The sequence below is a fragment of the Nannobrachium achirus genome (genome assembly GCF_963921795.1).
Source record: "Nannobrachium achirus genome assembly, chromosome: 16".
Lineage (NCBI taxonomy): Eukaryota > Metazoa > Chordata > Actinopteri > Myctophiformes > Myctophidae > Nannobrachium > Nannobrachium achirus.
Genome location: NC_137823.1, coordinates 37,613,719 through 37,634,129, shown reverse-complemented (window position 1 = coordinate 37,634,129; position 20,411 = coordinate 37,613,719). Strand labels below are relative to the sequence as shown.

At 42.0% G+C, this 20,411-nt stretch overlaps 1 protein-coding gene across 1 annotated transcript in view; it reads right to left on the bottom strand.

Annotated features, from left to right (window-relative positions):
* Nucleotides 1-20,411, bottom strand: part of col12a1b (collagen, type XII, alpha 1b) — a gene marked incomplete at its 5' end in the record, with an annotated part of 169,013 nt that overhangs the window by 84,126 nt on the left and 64,476 nt on the right. Inside the window, 7 exons of the mRNA XM_080745150.1 lie at nt 235-364; nt 652-791; nt 5,089-5,218; nt 5,582-5,721; nt 6,266-6,395; nt 18,116-18,255; nt 20,239-20,371. Coding sequence (XP_080601276.1) covers nt 235-364; nt 652-791; nt 5,089-5,218; nt 5,582-5,721; nt 6,266-6,395; nt 18,116-18,255; nt 20,239-20,371 — 943 coding nt within the window. The remainder of the gene's footprint in view (nt 1-234; nt 365-651; nt 792-5,088; nt 5,219-5,581; nt 5,722-6,265; nt 6,396-18,115; nt 18,256-20,238; nt 20,372-20,411) is intronic.

Here is a 20,411-nt window from a genome sequence, read left to right as displayed (position 1 = left end):
TACCGGGCAAGAGGAGAAGAGGAAGGCCAAAGAGGAGGTTTGTGGATTTGGTGAGAGAGGACATGCAGCCAGGTGGCTGCAGTGACCGTGGAAGACACAGAGAACAGAAGCAGATCAAAACAGATGATCTGCCGTGGCAACTCCGATGGGAATTAGCCAGAAGAAGAAGACTTTTGTAATAAGGCAGCATTTGGAGTTTTGTCATTTGGGAGTTGATGAGTGAGCCAGTCTTACTTGTCTTTCCATTCTCAGACATCTTCTTGCCATCTCCCTCGGCGTAGACCGGCACCAGTGAGACTGTGTAGAGCGTGTCGGGTTGAAGGCCTTGCAGCACAGTGTTAGTGGTGGACCCTGACACTTGTTCCTGATTATTGTAACAACAAAGGACATGTATAAGGGACTGCAGAGGCGCCCTTGAGCAATCCATTTAAATCCAAACTGTTCGAAGTGACTATGATGAATTGTAGAAGACTATTGAATTAGAGAAGACTCTAGCTGTACAGTACGTTGTTCTCTTCTGCAAGGGTGTATTGTAGGTTCAGATTTCACGATTGGGAAACCCTATGAATTTCTGCACATTCATTGAGAAAGTACAGCGTTTTACTGTGCTCAGAGTATTTGGGTCTCAAGTTAAGCTGATAGTGTTCCTACCATTCCCTCAGCTCCTCCAGCTGCAGGCACATACAGCACTTTGTACCCCTTCACCTTCCCTTCGGCGGGATCCCAGCGCACATCAAGAGTGCTCATGGTGGGGTTCGACACCTGCAGGTTCTTCCCTCCACCCAGAGGCTCTGGTGGCACACGGCAAAACACCCGAGAAATTAAGGCCACCGTTTCAAATCCCACAAAATTCACTCTTTAGCAAGGCACTTAAGCCTGAGTTATAACCGATTTGGCACCACGTTGTCTGCACAAATCGCCAGGATGAATGCAAAATTGGTCAGGTTGTCTTGAGAAGTTTGTGGGTTTGAATGTACACATTAGCTGGGATAATGTATGGGTTGAAGTAAATGACAATAGCTCTCCCTCCTCAAAATAACTACTGTAAATTCACTCTTTAGCAAGGCACTTAAGCCTGAGTTATAACCGATTTGGCACCACGTTGTGCACTGAAAATAGCTAATGTACAAAGCATCGCAGTGTAATGCGTTGACATTACATTGTCCAATCAAAAAAGGGACAGAAAAAAGTACATTGAACTCAATGGACTTTTTGGGAGGTTTGGGGTTACTCTAGATGAAATAATAAAGCTGGACAAGAACTATAGTCTGGATGCCCTGTAGACGACTACCCTAATGGGACATTAGCCTATTGCAGTGGAGCTTCCCAAAGGACATCGGCAGAAGACTGATTGTTTGTGACTAATGTATGTTTAGTACTTTATACTTAGTGCTTGTTACTTTTGTAATAAGACAGGAGGCAGAGCTAGTGGTGTCAGAATTTACGATTCTCATTAGGAGTGACAAGGATTTGGGGATAAAACTAGAGAGGCGAGGTTGGGGTACATTGGGAGAAGGGTGCTGAAGACGGAGCTACCGGGCAAGAGGAGAAGAGGAAGGCCAAAGAGGAGGTTTATGGATTTGGTGAGAGAGGACATGCAGCCAGGTGGCTGCAGTGACCGTGGAAGACACAGAGAACAGAAGCAGATCGAAACCGATGATCTGCTGTGGCAACTCCGATGGGAATTAGCCAAAAAGAAGAAGAAGACTTTCATAACGAGGCAGCATTTGGAGTTTTGTCATTTGGGAGTTGATGAGTGAGCCAGTCTTACTTGTCTTTCCATTCTCAGACATCTTCTTGCCATCTCCCTCAGCGTAGACCGGCACCAGTGAGACTGTGTACAGCGTGTCGGGTTGAAGGCCTTGCAGCACAGTGTTAGTGGTGGACCCTGACACTTGTTCCTGATTATTGTAACAACAAAGGACATGTATAAGGGACTGCAGAGGCGCCCTTGAGCAATCCATTTAAATCCAAACTGTTCGAAGGGACTATGATGAATTGTAGAAGACTAGTGAATTAGAGAAGACTCTAGCTGTACAGTATGTTGTTCTCTTCTGCAAGGGCATACTGTAGGTTCAGATTTCACAATTGGGAAACCCTATGAATTTCTGCACATCCCTTGAGAAAGTACAGCATTTTACTGTGCACACAGTATTTGTGTCTCAAGTTAAGCTGATAGTGTTCCTACTATTCCTACCATGCTCTCATTTCCTCCAGCTGCAGGCACATACAGCACTTTGTACCCCTTCACCTTCCCTTCGGCGGGCTCCCAGCGCACATCAAGAGTGCTCATGGTGGGGTTCAACACCTGCAGGTTCTTCGCTCCACCCAGAGGCTCTGGTGGCACACGGCAAAACACCAGAGAAATTAAGGCCACCGTTTCAAATCCCACAATACAACTGGTTTGCACAAATCGCCAGGATGAATGCAAAATTGGTCAGGTTGTGGGTTTGAATTTACACATTAGCTGGGATAATGTATGGGTTGAAGTAAATGACAATAGCTCTCCCTCCCCAAAACAACTACTGTTAAAGCTATACTGTGTAAGTTGCTCAACTAGTGGTCTGTAGCAGTATAGCAAACCGCGTTCACGTCTGCTTTTTTCGGCCGTTTTTCGCCGCGGACCGGTCCTTCAGACCACTGCGTCCGCCTCGCCTCGCCGAGACGCATCCATAGAGGTCTCCCGTGTCCCTCTACGAGCAGCGGTTGGGGAGCTACATGCTAGACTTCTAGACCAGTGTAAACAAAGCTGTTGAAGCAAGCTATTTCCTGAAGATACTGCAGATACGCCTGTGATTGGCCGGTAGTGTACCATGTGTTTATGATCCGCGATATGATTGGCCAACGTATACACAACGTATACAGATGATGCAGATGACGTCATTTTGCCGCGAAATTCTCCCCCCCTCACGGCTCATAGAAAACATATAAAGAGAAGGCTTTAGAAGCTGAAATTAACGGAGTGGGGGTTCTAAAACTTTAGCGATTTAACAGTTAGGACAATTTTAAGATTTCTTTTATAAAAAAAGTTACATGGTATAACTTTAAGTCACTCTTGTGCAAGGCACTTAAGCCTGAGTTATAACCGATTAGGCACTGTGTTGTGCAATGAAAATAGCTAATGTACAAAGCATCGCAGTGTAATGCATTGTGAGCTAGATTGGAAAATGACAGTGCATGCCAACAATAGTCTACTTGCCAGCCCATAGAGCCCCATTGTGAACCCGGACATATTGAGTACAATAAGGTTTTATGTTAGAAATGTTGAGTAAGGGTCCCCAGCATGTAGAAACTGCCGGATGCTAACTTGCATATGTTGAGCAATTTTCATAATTTGCATAATTCGATTTATTTAGCATAATCCCCCATAATAATGGATAATATGTCAAAAACTGATTGGCCGATTTGAACAATATTGGAGTGGTTTTGGGGGTTATTGAGGATGCTGAATCCATTTTCTAAATTCAAAATGGCCGTTTTAAACCGGAAATGGCCTTATACCAACTTAAAGTGGGGTGATTTTGATACTTTTTTATGTTGTATATGGCCATTTCCGGTTTAAAACGGCCATTTTGAATTTAGAAAATGTCAGAAATGGATTCAGCATTCTCAATAACCCCCAAAACCACTCCAATATTGTTCAAATCAGCCAATCAGTTTTTGACATATTATCCATTATTATGGGGGATTATGCTAAATGAATCGAATTATGCAAATTATGAAAATTGCTCAACATATGCAAGTTAGCATCCGGCAGTTTCTAAATGCTGGGAACCCATACTCAACATTTCTAACATAAAACCTTATTGTACTCAATATGCCAGGGTTCATTTCTGGCAAGTGGACTACAACCCAAACTAGAAAGAGGAAATTCAGAGAAATTCCAAGTGTGGTTGCCTATATATTGTGACGTCACGTGAAGCCTGACCAATCATGTCTGATTGCACATTATATTGTCCAATCAAAAAAGGGACAGAAAAAAGTCCATTGAACTCAATGGACTTTGGGGGGTTTGGGGGTTACTCTAGAAGATGAAATAATAAAGCTGGACAAGAACTATAGTCTGGTTGCCCTGTAGGCAACTAGCCTGGGCTGGGATCCCTTCACTTTTCGGGGTTTGATCCGGTCGGGAGCGGAAACCACTCTACGTCATGTTGTAGTCCTAGACGGACTACACTTTGGCCAGAACTATCAAACCAGAAACAGTTTTAACCCAAAATAATTCCCCTGCGCTCAAGGATATATTTTTAGGGCCTACCTAATAAAACCCTTGATATGCGGCTTAGTTTTGCTTTTGGAAAATTTGTTTAGTATATGCATCTTTTAGTCCAACTTGTAGCGACTCACAAGACTACACTAGGCTACTCGAGCATTTTAATAGGGATTGGGGAAACAAACGGGGGAACCAAAACAAAGCGACGCCGCTTCTTCTGCTTGTGGTTTCCACCGAGACCGGATCAAACGGCCTGTTGTAAACGAATACCAGGCTTTCCCCCGAGAAAGCCTGGTGACACGAGGTTAGTAAGCGACCACCCTAATGGGACATTAGCCTAATGTCCCACTAGGGTGGTCGCTTACTAACCTCGTTGCAGTGGCGCTTCCCAAAGAACATCAGCAGAAGACTGATTGTTTGTGACTAATGTATGTTTAGTATGTGATGTTGCCTTTATACTTAGTGCTTGTTACTTTTGTAATAAGACAGGAGGCAGAGCTAGTGGTGTCAGAATTTACGAGTCTCATTAGGAGTGAGAAGGATTTGGGGATAAAACTAGAGAGGCGAGGTTGAGATGGTTTGGACATGTGTACACAAGGGATGAGGGGTACATTGGGAGAAGGGTACTGAAGATGGAGCTACCGGGCAAGAGGAGAAGAGGAAGGCCAAAGAGGAGGTTTGTGGATTTGGTGAGAGAGGACATGCAGCCAGGTGGCTGCAGTGACCGTGGAAGACACAGAGAACAGAAGCAGATCAAAACAGATGATCTGCCATGGCAACTCCGATGGGAATTAGCCAAAAAGAAGAAGAACTTTCATAATGAGGCAGCATTTGGGGTTTTGTCATTTTGGAGTTGATGAGTGAGCCAGTCTTACTTGTCTTTCCATTCTCAGACATCTTCTTGCCATCTCCCTCGTCGTAGACCGGCACCAGTGAGACCGTGTAGAGCGTGTCGGGTTGAAGGCCTTGCAGCACAGTGTTAGTGGTGGACCCTGACACTTGTTCCTGATTATTGTAACAACAAAGGACACGTATAAGGGACTGCAGAGGCGCCCTTGAGCAATCCATTTAAATCCAAACTGTTCGAAGGGACTATGATGAATTGTTGAAGACTAGTGAATTAGAGAAGACTCTAGCTGTACAGTATGTTGTTCTCTTCTGCAAGGGCGTACTGTAGGTTCAGATTTCAGGATTGGGAATCCCTATGCATTTCTCCACATTCATTGAGAAAGTACAGCTTTTTACTGTGTACACAGTATTTGTCCATCCATCATCTATCCATCTTCAACCACTTATCCGGAGTCGGATGAGCGGTAGACACAGTATTTGTGTCCCAAGTTAAGTTGATGGTGTTCCTACCATTCCTACCATGCTCTCAGCTCCTCCAGCGGTGGGCACATACAGCACGGTGTATTCCTTCACCTTTCCCTCGGCAGGCTCCCAACTCACATCGAGCGTGCTCATAGTGGGGTTCAACACCTGCAGGTTCTTCACTCCACCCAGAGGCTCTGATGGAACACGGCAAAACACCAGAGAAATGGGCTTCTGGCCAGCTTCACAAGATCACTGATCACTTCAAATCCCATAATACACAGAAGGTACAAGTCGGCTGTACACAGGCACACTCGTAAATGCACGATTGGTCCAACGTTGTCTCAAGGTTAGAGAACTGGGATTTCTGACCAGAGGGTTGGTGGGTTTGACTATCCATATTGGCAGAGGCGAATGGGAAAGTGGATGAAAACAACACTCTCCATTCCCACAACAGTTGGTGAGATGCCAGTGATCAAGGCACACAACTGCTCTTTGGAAGCAGCAGCTCTTCAGCTGCTATCAATAGAAGAATCAGTTGTTCTGAAAATGGCTGAAATCTGTGTAATTGTATGATGCAGAGAGAGCATTACCGAAAGGCTGTATCTGTAATCAATGTTCAGTTGATGAAGAAAAGCGGTTAGAAGACATTTGATACTGGCTGGAATGTTTCTTAATCTCGATGAGATCACTTCACCTTATTAAAAGGATGAACAAAAACAAATCAAAACATCTTCTTACTGGTCTTTCCTTGTCCAGAGATGTTCCTGCTTCCTCCGTTGGGATAAACGGATGCCAGGGTGATGAGGTAGGGTGTGTCAGGGGTCAGCTTCTGCAGGATCACACTGGTCTTCTTCCCTCCCACTTGGGTCTGTGAGGAGAAAACAGGTCAGTACAGCCCGATGGAGAATAACCAATTTTGGTGAGTCCCAGACCACCGACTACCAATGTTTTGACTAATATTGTAAAGTTTCTGTTTGAGAACATTTAAGCCAAAAACATATGAACACAAGACACATTTTTGATAGATAGAATATTTGTATTTATTGCTTATCCTGTGTTTCTTAAACTACTTAAGCCATATTCAAACATTTTCAACTTAACTGCCAAATACGGTTGGCCAGTTAGGTTTAATACGGTTTATAGATTTAAAAACATGGACGATATATCTGTCTGGTTCTACTTGTCATTACCTTTGTCCGCTGCTACTGTGTTCTTGTACTACAATAAAGTCAATATTAATATTATTTTCAAGATGAGCCAGAATTAACAAGCTTCAAATTTCTCTGGCAAGGCAGCTAAGCAATAGCCTGGCTAATGTGAATCTGGACCGCATCTAGAGTCTGTGGGAAGGCTACTTGGATCTTGTCAACAGGTTACGTAGATAATGTCGGGTCCTGACATTATGTTCCCATTTTCAATCTAACGAATCTTCATCAGCTACGAATCGCCTCATGAAACCATAGTGTCACATGTTATCAATCAACCAGCTGGCCAACAGTCATGTCATAACACAACAACAATGTATTCTCAACTGAAAAGGGTGCAGACACAAGTCACGTCAACAGTTTATTTTCCGTACTTAACATTAAAATAAACAGACTTATTAATTATTAAAGCTGCTATCTGTGTCCATGAAAGTGTATTTTTTTAGTCAACTAAATGCACAGACAGGGAAAAGGAGTTGGAGAGGCCCTCATTGCGTGCTATAGAGAGAGATCTCTCTCTATAGCGCTGCTGCTATAAATTTAAAACTTGGAGATACGAGGTTTCTGCCCGACAGTGACGATTTACTTTGTTGGCCACCCAGCCCCCAAAATGGAACGAAGGCCGACATTTTATTTTAAGATTTTTCCTAATGGCCGGCCTGGACCGGCCGGGAATGAACCGGCCGTTCGGGAGTTGTCTCGCTTTTCCCAATGGCCAGCACGTCCCTGTGTACAGGTGATTTTGTCGCCAAACTTTAATTGAGTGCAACACCCGAGCGCAACCAAACATAAAATGACTTGTCTTTTAGTTCTACTGGATCTCTTCTCCACTAGTCCACATTTTAGTATAGTTTTTATTTGTTGACAAAATTGTCAATATATTTAGTCTCAGTTATAGTCAACATAGCTTAGTTGTTTATTTAGTTTTCGTCAGTGAAAAAAGGTAGTCGACGAACATTTTTCATCATAGTTTTAGTGAAATTACTGCATTGTACATTCAAACGTCAGAACCAATCCAGACACAGTGGATGAGTGAATATTGAAAACTGAGCTGAGATGATGTATCATGTGGTCGGCATCAGCCAGACTAGCAAAAGCGATCTGTGGGTCCGACGTCTCGACAAGACTTGTTTGTGAGTGTGACTTTGTTTGACAGTGTTTCAACTAGAACAAGGGGACCATTCGTCACAGAAAGATGACGAATGGATGACACGTGTACATGGTTTCTGTGGTCAGGGCTGCCACAACCACAGCTCCCACAGTGCAGGAAATACCTCAACAACAAAGGCGGCCTAGAGCCAAGAGCAACTCTAAACCAGTGTTTCTCAAACTTTTAAATTTCAAGGTCTCCCCTTAACTCTGACAGTGTACATTTGGTTCATATCCTGTATATAATGCCCTTTGTTAGTGCCCTTTGTAAAGTCTGCTTTTAGAAAAAGGCAATACAGATTTACAAATACTATTGCTAGCTTATTACGATATCAATGTTAAATTTAGATCTATAAAATTAATTAAAGCAGTAATCACTTATCCCCCCTGCATACCCCATTCCAATCTTAGAGAAACAAAAGGGAAACTCCCAAAAGACTGATTATTCATCTAATGCCATCCGTCTGAACTGGGCAGCACTTTCACAATACAACGTCAGAGAACAATCTGTCCATTTATTCATGAATAAGTGTGTCTGTGTGAATGCAATGCTGCAATATATCATCATGGCGAGGACAGAATACAATAGAGTAAACATGCTCATCATAGGCGAAAACAAGCTGCTTGAAGGCATGTGAAGAAATATGAGTTGTTGAATTTGACAACATGAAATGCAATAAAGATCCTTAATGGTTTGGGGAATTTGTATTTATGTATATTTATTTATATTATGAGTTAATATAATAATAATCTTTTGGTGGACTGAAAGCTGGAATCTTTGTTATTGTAGTGTATCCTAACCCCAATTATAGCAGATCTAGGGCTTAAGTGGTTCAATCCTGTTAATCTGGTTGCACACTGCTGCGTTTCGTTGTGTTTTGTAAATCCAAACTCCACAAAAAATAAATTGAGAGAGGAGAGAGAGAGCAAGGGACCCAGTGGCGACAGTTGCGAAAATCGGGGGAAAAAAACAACCCTGGTTCGAAAATAAATACGAAATGGGCGGCAGTGTGCAAACGTGATTGACATAACGTGAGGTTGATTTTTTTATTCACGTGCTCCGAAATTCGCTCCGATATTTGGCAGAAAAAAACGCAGCAAGTGTGCAAAGGCCTTCAGAGCTCGAGTTCTGTACAAAATCAGATACTAATTTCCCACAAACATTATATATGATTTATGTTCATATAATCGTATATCATATATAACAACCATTCAGCAAGAGACAACTTGCCACCAGATGTGCGGGTGGGATGTTCTAAGCGTGTTGTGATATACTGTGTGTAATACATTCTGCTGGGGGATGAGAAACGCAGTAAACAGATTTGCACTCATGACATCATGCCTCAGTCACTGACATTGTTTGGGGTAATGCTGTCATAACATCTCAAAGGACACAATAAAAAATAAAAAGAAATCATAGCCCTGTGGGATTCTTCTCATACGAGCATCAGCTTCCCTCAAGGTAAGCTCCAAGTCGTTTGTAGCACTGATCAGTATTGGGTAATAATGCTGGAATGTTCTGGTTCTGGTCTGCCAAAAATCTCTTATAAGTATACAAACAGGCTTGTGAGGACGCTGGCAGCTCTCATGTCCAAACTATGGTGAAAGAGCACAGAATATCTGGATGTTCCTGCTCCCAGTCCTGTCCTAACTGGCTGACTGACTGGGTGGCTGGAGTTGTTTTATTGAAGTCATTGTTGCGGAGGTCCCCTCACGTTTCTCAGTGTGTGGGAATATTTCACATTACAAACCGGCGGCTTCATGGAAGCTTTGTTTCCAATGCGTGTGCAGGGAGCACGATACTGTGACCTTGGGAGACCTCCCTGGCTTTTGCTGACATTTAATACAATATAAATACATCCTTTTCTTGACACCGGCTGGCTGGAGCAAATTAGGGATGTCCCCCGGTCAAATAAGAGCACTGTTAACTGCTCCCCTAGCACACGAGTACAATAGCTCAGTGTACAGTTGTACTGTAATGTAGGCAAAGGGAAGATACTCTCAAAAGAAGACTTACTTGACTGTACTATGTTGTTGATTTTGTGATTCAATGAGACATCGGGGATAGGAGGAGCTCATCTGATAATGGCACACAACCCGTTTCCTCTAACATGGAAGCTATGTTTCTACATGGCTTCATATTAGTAAAACAAATCAGCAATTACTTATGTAGGTAGGCTTAAAGGACAACTTTGGTTTTTTACAACAAAGGTTCATATTTTAGATTGTAATTAGAGAAAAGAAAAGATGAGTGTTAAAATGTTTTCATTTGGGGGCGCTGTTGAGCCAGCATGCTGTAAGGACGCGTTTGGAAAAGCTCTCACCAGACCTCTGTTAAAAAGTATTATTTTGAGGTGCATTGTTTCTTTTATCGGTGCAAAAACAACATCTAACGTTACCTAAAACTACCTGAAGGCAATTTTGAGCCTTAAACTGGGACACTCATGGCCAACAAACTGAATCTCCGCAAATATAGCTTCGTGGATGCACCTCCCACTGCTCCCAGGCCCGGGCCCAAACACTCCGCGAAGCCGAGTACATCCGAGAGCCGTGAATGCGAGCCCGTGCCTGGGGGTGAGTTGACAATGGACACCGCGGCTGCTACGCTAAAGGCAGAGATCCTATCGGAGATTAGAGCGGACATTTCCTCTCTACTGAAAGAAGAAATACACAGGGCCTTTGCTGACGAATTCGGCTCTCTTAGAAAAGAGTTACAGGATGTTAAATCCGAAATTGTGAATAATACAGCGGCTGTTCGCTCCGAGTTGGACACCGTGAAGGCATCCGTTGGAGAGGTGGAGCAAGGCCTGTCGGAATGGTCGGATACAGTAGCTCAACTTCAAAACGACATCAGGAATTGTAAAGCGGAGCTGGAAGAACTACAGGAGCAACACAACGACATGCAATCGAGAATGAGACGCTCCAACATACGCATAACAGGGCATGGCAGCTCGTGTTCTCCAGCAGCCGTTTCTGAATTTCTCAAGACCGTCATAAACGACAAGAAGGATTTCCTGGTCGACCGTTCGCATTGGGGCTCGGCCCCAAGCAGAGATGGAAGGCCGCGAATAATTGTAGCCAAACTACACTATGACCAGGACTGCGTTGAGGCGTTACGTAAGGCACGAGAACATGGCCCATACGATTACAAGGGTAATCGGGTTAGTATTTTCCCGGACCGGACAAAGAGGGACGCCAAGCACTGCGCAAGTTTCAATTCTGTAAGGCTACTCCTGAAGGACCGAGCTGACGTTCGCTACGGCTATGTTTTCCCCGGCCGCTTCCTCATTACACCCAGCGGAGGGACCACCAACGAATTCAAGACGCCTGAGACAGCGATGGCCTACGTGAAAAACAACATCACCGCGACTGCGAGGAGCGGCGCCGTAGTGGCGGAGGGCAGCCCCACAGCAGCGGAGAGTACTGACGACCAATGATGCGGTTCACTATATCCTTTTTTTTCCATCCTCCATGAATACACCATAATCATTTTTGATTTCAGGTAAAGGACACTTTTCTCTCTCTTTCTCCTCGGACTGATAGTAAACTGTTAACCTCCCCGATCATTCATTTACTGACAGTAAAGGCATACATTTTTTTTTCTCTTTCCTCATAATATGGACACTACTGTTGGAACCAGTGTGAAATAATGCCTTCTTCCCAAACTGAACATCGATATGCTTATGTTTGCCTTATATACTATTTGTCTACTTGCCTTATTGGCTTAACATTTTTTTTTCTCTTTTCTTTTAAACTACTTATGGTGATGTATAGGCAATTTAGTTATTTCATTTCTTGTTCATTTCTGCATTTATTTTGTTACTTTTTTGATGGGTGATTAGTTAACAATAATTTCAATACAGTTTAGCTAGACTGTTAATGTCTGGGAAAGATTGGGGGATTGAATGTGCCCGTTCCTGTTAAATGTGTATCTTTTTTTTTGTGTTTCACTACCATCTCTTAAGTTTTCATTTATTAATATGCAGCAACTGTTGAAGGATTTATTTGATTTCTTTAACTGGTTTAAGGCCTAGTTGTGCCTAATATATATATATTTTTTTGTTTGTTCCAGTGTAAGGTTGTACGCAATAGTTCAGGTAAAGGGCAGTATTTAATTTGTCTAGCATATCTCCCCTCCCATTTTTTTTTCTCTCTTCCTCATCTAAAAAAAGGGGCAGTGTGTGTATTTGTGGATGTGTGTGTGCGTGCGTGCGTGCGTGTGTGGGAGTAAATGTGTATATTATGTATATAGACCTTACTGCCCTGTGCTGTTATTCCCTTTTCCTCCCATGGAGGCACTTACTACTTGTCCAGCTAGAGGGCAGCATTTGTCAAGAATGAATACATATATATATATATATTTTTTTAAATTAAGGCAGCTTGTGTGTGTGTGTGTGTGTGTGTGTGTGTGTGTGTGTGTGTGTGTGTGTGTGTGTGTGTGTGTGTGTGTGTGTGTGTGTGTGTGTGTGTGTGTGTGTGTGTGTGTGTGTGTGTGTGTGTGTGTGTGTGGGCACATTACCTTTTCTTTTAAATGTTTTATTTGTATTATTTAACTTTGATTGCTCTACCATTAGAGTCATTTATTCCCTCTTCCCCTAAATGGATGAAACTATCTATTTGGGTTCATATGCTAGGTTTAAAAATATATTTGTTATCATTATTATTATTTCATTCTTATTTTTACTTCTCTTTTATCTGCACTTGGACAGTCCTTATTTGTTTCACCGATCATGTAGTATACGGAGTGTACATATGTACATTCTGTATATATATATAGTTTTTCACTTGAGTAGAGGTCTGGTGGGGTCTGGCTTCCTGGACAACCCATCGACCCTCACTACCAACACCATGTGTTGGCCTTTTTGCAAGGGATATAGCAGTCACCATGTCTTTTCAGGTGACAAGTGCTGGGGTTTTTATAGACCTGTACAGATTCGCATTTCATTATATGTTTGTATATTTCTGTGTTTTTATGTTCCTTATGTGGTTATTCGCACTATGCCAGGTTGCATCAATGTCTTACTATGCTATCTTTCATTGTTACTTTCCAATATGTATTTATATCTCCATTATATTTCTTACAAATTACATTATATTACTAAAACTCTATGGGAGATGTAAATAGACCAAAGGGTACTACCGGTTGCCAGGTTAATTTTGTAAGCTGGAATGTTAAAGCTTTGAACAATGTTGTGAAACGAAAAAAGGTGCTCACTCATCTTAAACATCTGAATATTGATATTGCCTTCCTTCAGGAAACCCATCTCCGTACCATTGACCAATCCAGGCTGAAGGGAGGGTGGATAGGACAAGCGTATCACTCCAATTTTGACTCCAAGGCGAGGGGGGTAGCTATTCTAATTAATAAGAACACTCCATTTGTGATGTCAAGCGTTGAATCTGACTCTAAGGGGCGATATGTTATTGTAGTGGGTAAATTGTACGATTTTTCGATAATTTTGGCTGCTATTTATGCTCCAAACTTCGATGACGAAGCATTTTTTGTTAATTTCTTTTCCCGACTCCCAAATTTGGATACACACTACCTCATCATAGGTGCAGATGCGAACTGTGTCTTATCTCAAACCTTAGATCGCAGCTCCCCTAAGACTACGACACTGTCAAAATCGGCCCAATCAATTAAACTCTTTCTCAATACATACGGTATGTCAGATGTGTGGCGATTCCGTAACCCTACCTCTAGAACATACTCCTTTTATAGCCCAGTACATGGGACACTCAGCAGAATTGACTATCTGTTTATTGATAGGGAGCTTCTTTCTATGGTGAGTGAGTGCGAGTATCAGGCTAGAGTTATTTCAGATCATAGTCCCTTAACAATGAAACTGTGTATTCCCGGTGGTGTTCCTAATTATCGCCAATGGAGGCTTAACACCCTCCTCCTCTCCGAGGAATCCTTTGTCAATCAAATTAAATCAGAAATTGTTAATTTTCTCAATCATAACCAAACTCCAGGAATGTCCCCCTCGACTATATGGGAGTCGATGAAGGCATACCTACGGGGACAGATTATATCGTACACAGCTATGCGCAGGAGAGCAGATAGGGAACGGCTTAAATACTTGGCTGATAGTATTTTGAAGTTAGACACACAATATAGCCAGTTTCCCTCAGATGAGGTGCTTAAACAACGCCTGACACTTAAAATGGAATTTGACCTCCTTTCTACTCATAAAGTGGAGAATCTTATTTTGAAATCTAGACATATGTATTTTGAACATGGGGAAAAGGCAGGAAAAATCCTAGCACACCAACTTCGTCAGAAGGCTGCTAATCAGTATATATCTGAAGTAAGGGATGAACAAGGAACAATACACACTGACCAGACTGAAATTAACTCATGCTTCCGCGATTTTTACTCCTCTCTTTACACCTCTGAGCCACCAGACGAAGAATCTGCGTTAGATAATTTTTTTCAGGATCTTGAAATCCCAAAAGTAAACCCTGGAGCTGCCGCAAGGCTAGAGCACGACATTTCGATTGACGAGATCATTGATTCAATTGGGAGTATGCAAAGCAGTAAGGCTCCAGGGCCTGACGGATTCCCGTCCGAGTTCTTCAAAACGTTCTCTGAACAACTAGCTCCACTGCTCCTATCTGTTTTTCAGGAATCACTATCCGCCCAATCCCTTCCTCCAACTATGCGGGAAGCAACGATTTCACTAATTTTAAAGAAAGACAAAGATCCGTCTCAGTGTGGCTCGTATAGACCGATCTCACTACTGAACACTGATGCTAAAATCCTCGCAAAATGTCTAGCTTTCCGCCTTGAGGATTGTCTCCCGTCGATTATTTCAAGTCAGCAAACTGGCTTTATTAAGAACAGATATTCCTTTTTCAATATTAGACGCCTTTTTAATATTCTCTATAGCCCCCCCTCACCCGACATTCCAGAGGTTATACTGTCGCTTGACTCTCAGAAAGCGTTCGATAGGATTCAATGGGACTATCTCTTCTATACCCTTGAAAAGTTCGGGTTTGGCCCTAAATTTATCTCCTACATTAAAACTCTATACTCCTCCCCTGTGGCGGCTGTGCGCACAAACAACAATATGTCGACCTCTTTCAGACTACATCGTGGGACACGCCAAGGTTGCCCTATTTCACCCCTACTATTCGCCGTCGCCGCAGAACCCCTAGCGATAGCCCTAAGACAGGATAATGGTATTAAGGGTATTGATCGTGGAGGGCGGGAACATAAACTGTCCTTTTATGCGGACGACCTATTGTTATACATATCGGACCCTCTGCTCAGCATTCCCAATGTGTTGGAACTATTAGATAGATTTGGTAATATATCCGGCTATAAAACTAATCTTGATAAAAGTGAATTGATGCCGGTTAATGTAGCTGCACAAAATCTCCCCTTTGAATCAGTTCCCTTTAAAGTCAGCACAGAAAAGTTCAAATATTTAGGCGTATGGATAACACGTAATCATAAAGATCTTTATAAGGCCAATTTTCTGCCTCTGATGAATAATCTGAAAGAGGACATCAAAAGATGGGATCAGTTGCCCCTTTCCTTGGGCGGAAGGATTAATACAATAAAGATGAGTGTGCTACCTAAGTTCCTATACTTGTTTCAAAGCATTCCAATTTTTTTAACTAAGTTTTTTTTCAAAACTTTGGACTCTCTTATCTCTGCCTTCATCTGGAACAATAAAAGTCCACGTATTCGAAAAGCTATACTTGAAAAACCTCGCCCACAGGGTGGCATGGCACTCCCAAATTTTATCTTTTATTATTGGTCAGCCAACATTAGGGCACTAATGTACTGGATGAAGGCTGTAGATGGGCCTGATGTCCCGGAGTGGTTGACTTTAGAGGGTTCATTTTGTGCTCCCACTTCTCTGCCAGCACTATTATGCTCCAAACTCCCACCTCAAAAGCCTACTTCATTTTACAGTAATAACCCCATTGTTATACAGTCAGTAAAAATATGGAACCAGTTTAGACGGTCATTTGCATTGAACGACTTGTGTCTCTATGCTCCAATTGTCAGAAACCATATGTTTATTCCCTCAATGTTAGACGGAGCGTTTGATGGCTGGCGTAGGGGTGGGATTTCATCTCTACATGATCTCTATGTGGATAATGTGTTTGCATCCTTTGAACAACTGGTGAGCAAATACGGTATTCCTAGGTCACATTTTTATAGATATCTTCAAGTTCGGGACTTTGTTAAATCACAGCTCCCAGGGTTCCCTCAGAGGCCCTCTGCGTCCTTGTTGGACACTATCTTTAGCCAAGGAGCTGACCTCAGGCGGATCATAGGGAGAATATACGAATTTCTTAATCTGCATGACTCAGCATCTCTAGATAATCTCAAGATTAAGTGGGAGGAAGATTTAGGAGAAGAAATCCCAGAGGAAAATTGGCAAAAAATTATACGTAGGATTCATTCTTCATCCATCTGTCAGCGTCACGCTGTCATACAATTTAAAGTTGTCCATAGACTCCACTGGTGCAAAGCTAGATTGTCCAAATTTAAACCCAATATCGATCCACTATGTGATAGATGTAAGCAGGCTCCTGCAGATCTACTCCATATGTTTTGGACTTGTCCAACACTGTACGACTTTTGGAAGTCTGTGATTGATACATTATCTAAAGTTATTGGACAACCACTTGACTACTCTCCCTATATTGCAATATTTGGTACTATGCCACCGGAGGTGTCAATAAATAATGTCAAGGGTAACGTCTTGGCCTTCTGTACATTGTTGGCCAGAAGGCTGATACTTTTTAAATGGAAAGACCCGCTTCCTCCCACTTACTCACATTGGATAAGAGAAGTTATGCAGTTCATTAAGTTAGAGAGAATTAGATATTCCCTTCGGGGATCAATTGAAAAATTTGACATAGCCTGGCAACCTTTCATGTCATTCATAGAGAGCATGAAGGCAGAAATTGTAACCGCAACATAGTGCAATTATATCTATTTTAGTTTAGTTTTGTTTTACTTTTCTTTTCTTTTCTTTTCCTTGTCTTTGTCATGTGTTTTTCTTTTCTTGTTACAGGTCTGTGGGGTGGGTGGGTGGGGATTTGTATTTGTATTTTCATGTTTGTTTGCATAAAGAAAAAATGATAATAAAAAGACCTTGATCAAAAAAAAAAATGTTTTCATTTGCTTCGTTCTATTGTTTTATCACGTTTACCGTGCTAAAATGTGGGGCATGCGTACGCATGGGGGCATGCGTACATGTGGCTAAATATGTCTTTTTAGACACAATAAGCAAGCAGTTTCTTTATTGCTATTTTCAGTAACACTTCTAGCCCCATAAGTCACATCCAACCATGAAAGGTTGCGTTGTATCTTGGGAATGGGCTTATCTGTGTAAAATGACATATTTAGCCACTTGTACGCATGCCCCCAACCACTGAAATAAGAATCTCTAAAACAATAGAAAGAAGTAAATCAAATGATTTTAATACTCATCTTTTATATTCTTTAATTACAATCTAAAATATGAACCCTTGTTGTAAAAAACTAAAGTTGTCCTTTAACGTGATCTAAAGTGGACCAACCTGTACACACTGTTATTTGCAAGTAACAAGATCAGATTTGTGAATTCAAACATCGTCGACCAATCTGAATTGGTTGCTCTGGTAACAACGTAACAACATATTATGCACAAGTGATGCTTAATCTTAATTTACGGTTTTAGCCCACCAGAAATAGGAGATTTACGAGTTCACAGCGTGGCACGCGTGAGATTGAAGATTGGATGTTTGCAGCAAGCGGCAATGTCAAAACGATGAACTAAATCATGCTTCAGTGTACTACTGTCCAGACCGAGAGACATCTTTAGAAATCTGAATTGAATCAAACCACAACGTGGTTCATGTCATGTAATGCAATTATAAATTAATTAATTAATAATTAATTCAAATCCTCCATCTTCGGAGTTCCGATTTCCGTAACAGAAGCTGAAACGAATGCTATTGGGTGGAGGAAGAGCAAGGGTGGGTTCATTTACAAACGCTCTGAACTAGCGACAGCAATAAAGTATTTATGACAATGTTTACTAAGGTAATAAAATCAAAGTGTAAAGTCTGGTCAAATACCCATCGCGTGAAATAGCATAATAATAGGTCTTCTGCAACCAGCAGGAGGGGAAATAGCCACACGTTCTAGGCCATTAATGAGAACTTCAGCATTTTCAGCACTTCCTTTGGCGAATGCCTGGTCTGAACATAACAGCATACTCACCGAGAGGGTCTTCCCTCCAGCCTCAGGTTGGTAGGTGATCTTGTAGTTCTGGACAGGACCCGGGGCATGGTCCCACTTCACCGTCAGGGTGGTGGTGGTTGCGTTGAACACATGCAGATTCTGGGGCGGGCCGATCTCCACTAGGAACACACAGGACTCACAGTTAGAACATGCACACCTTCATGGTGGAAACTGTGACGAGGATGATGATGATGATGATGATGATGATGATGATGATGATGGTTGTGAGGGTGAAGATAATGATGATGGTGAAAATGGTGTTGGATTAGTGGCATGAAAAGTTGGGCCAGGAAGCCCCAGGCAGCAGCAGCTCGACTCCCACAATCCCTTGGGTGATGTCATACAGTAGGTCATGAAGCTGGATGGAGTAATGATGGTGATGATGATATATTGATGAGGTCCACACTCCACAGAATAGTGGAGTCAAAACATTGAGACTGAAGCGTCTGGCAGGCAAGGGTTGGAGTCAATGAACATAAGAATTTGATTAGGTAATGCCACTTAACCACTCTAAGTTTGGCGTCCCTATTTCTGGCAACATTTTTTAAGGATTTACAGATTTTACTTTGGAGACGACAACCTCATAATGTCAAGAGCTTTACATTTTATTTGACACCTGATGGAAATCTTTGTTGTGAATTGAAGTGGTTATCCATGACTTGAACCCTTGCCCTCTGGGAGAAATAAAACATGCGACAATAACATTCATTCAATGACTGGTGTAAAACGCTGATGAATGACGTGACAACATGACATGTTTTCAACATTAAATGTGCCCTGACAGGCTGACAGAGATGACATGGAGACAAAGTGGTCGACAGCGACAAGTTGACAATGGTTTCAAAACAACACAGTTGGCAATGGTATATAAAATGGCCGACAATGAGATTCCCATGGCAGACCATCTGTTACTGGTCAATATTCACACTTTTTAGCATTTTGCTCTGATTGTGTGTTCACACCGGTAGCAACAAATCCCTGTGCAAGCCCCTCGATGTTTTAGACGTGTAAGTCGCTCTGGATAAGAGAGTCTATTAATGCTTAAAGTTTAGTACTAGTAGAAAAACTAGTAGAGAGTGAGCCGAATGACACAAAGGGGAAATTCATCCAAGCGAAAAGACAAATGGATGTGGTTTCGTCACTGTAGCTACTGTAGTTTAAGCTCACTAAATGTTGCTTCAGTGCCAATACAGTATAATGTATCATTACCGAGATATACACGATATATTGTATACCATAGCATTTTGTGGTGGCGGGATTTATAGATTGCCAAATGTGTATCACTGTATCTATTTCCCAAAGTTAGAATTAGCACATTGATATGAACAGTTGCTGACATTCAATGACATTGAATGGAAGGTTTACAAGGCCTATAAACCACAATTGTTAGTACTGACTTGACTAACTTTGAATGAATATGGCTAATCTACTGCATTTTTCCCCATGTTTTTAATATCGTTTTGAATATATCAGCTTCCTGTGGTGTGAACACATTTAGAGGCACACAAATGCACATGCAGTTATGAAGGGCAAAGACAAGTGTGCTACTTCCATTAACACTCATTATCGTCCACAATTACCATTCCAACCACAAACATGGACATGAATATGATGATTATTATAACGTCCTTCTCCGTTTCAAATAACATACCAGTTGGACTCTTTAGCACTAGAAAGAGATGTTGGGGAGTGGGGGGAAAACAGTGTTATTTCAAATGCATGTTTGTTGTGAGGTTCTTAAGAGTGTTTAACAACATTATAGTGTTACAAAATAAAACAAGAACAACAATCATCCTGGATCAGCAGCAAGATACATAGATACAAATTAAATAAAGTCTAAACTAAAATGCATATGATATAGAAATATTAAAAATACAATAAGACAGTGGTTCTCAAAGTGGGGTCCAGGGGCCCTCAGGGTTCCTTCAAGGGGTTCCAAATGGATCCTTACAGGTCTGTGACTGTGAGAGTCTCAGACCATTTGTACACTCTCAGTCACGTGGGTCCTTGAAATTACAAAGTTTGAGAACCACTGCATGAGATATCAAAATAAAGCAGAGTTGAAAAGGTAGGGGGAGGGAAAGGGTGTGTGGTTTGCTTACAGGTGCGCTCAGTTCCCATCAGGTCCTCGCTTTCCGATTCGTCAGGGTAGATGGCAGTGACAGTGACATCATAGGGAGTATCTGGGTCCAAGTTCTCCAGAACATGGCTGGTTTCATCGTGGTTTAGAATGGCCTGGAGCGCGTCAGAGAGAACATGAGAAAAAGGAAAGAAA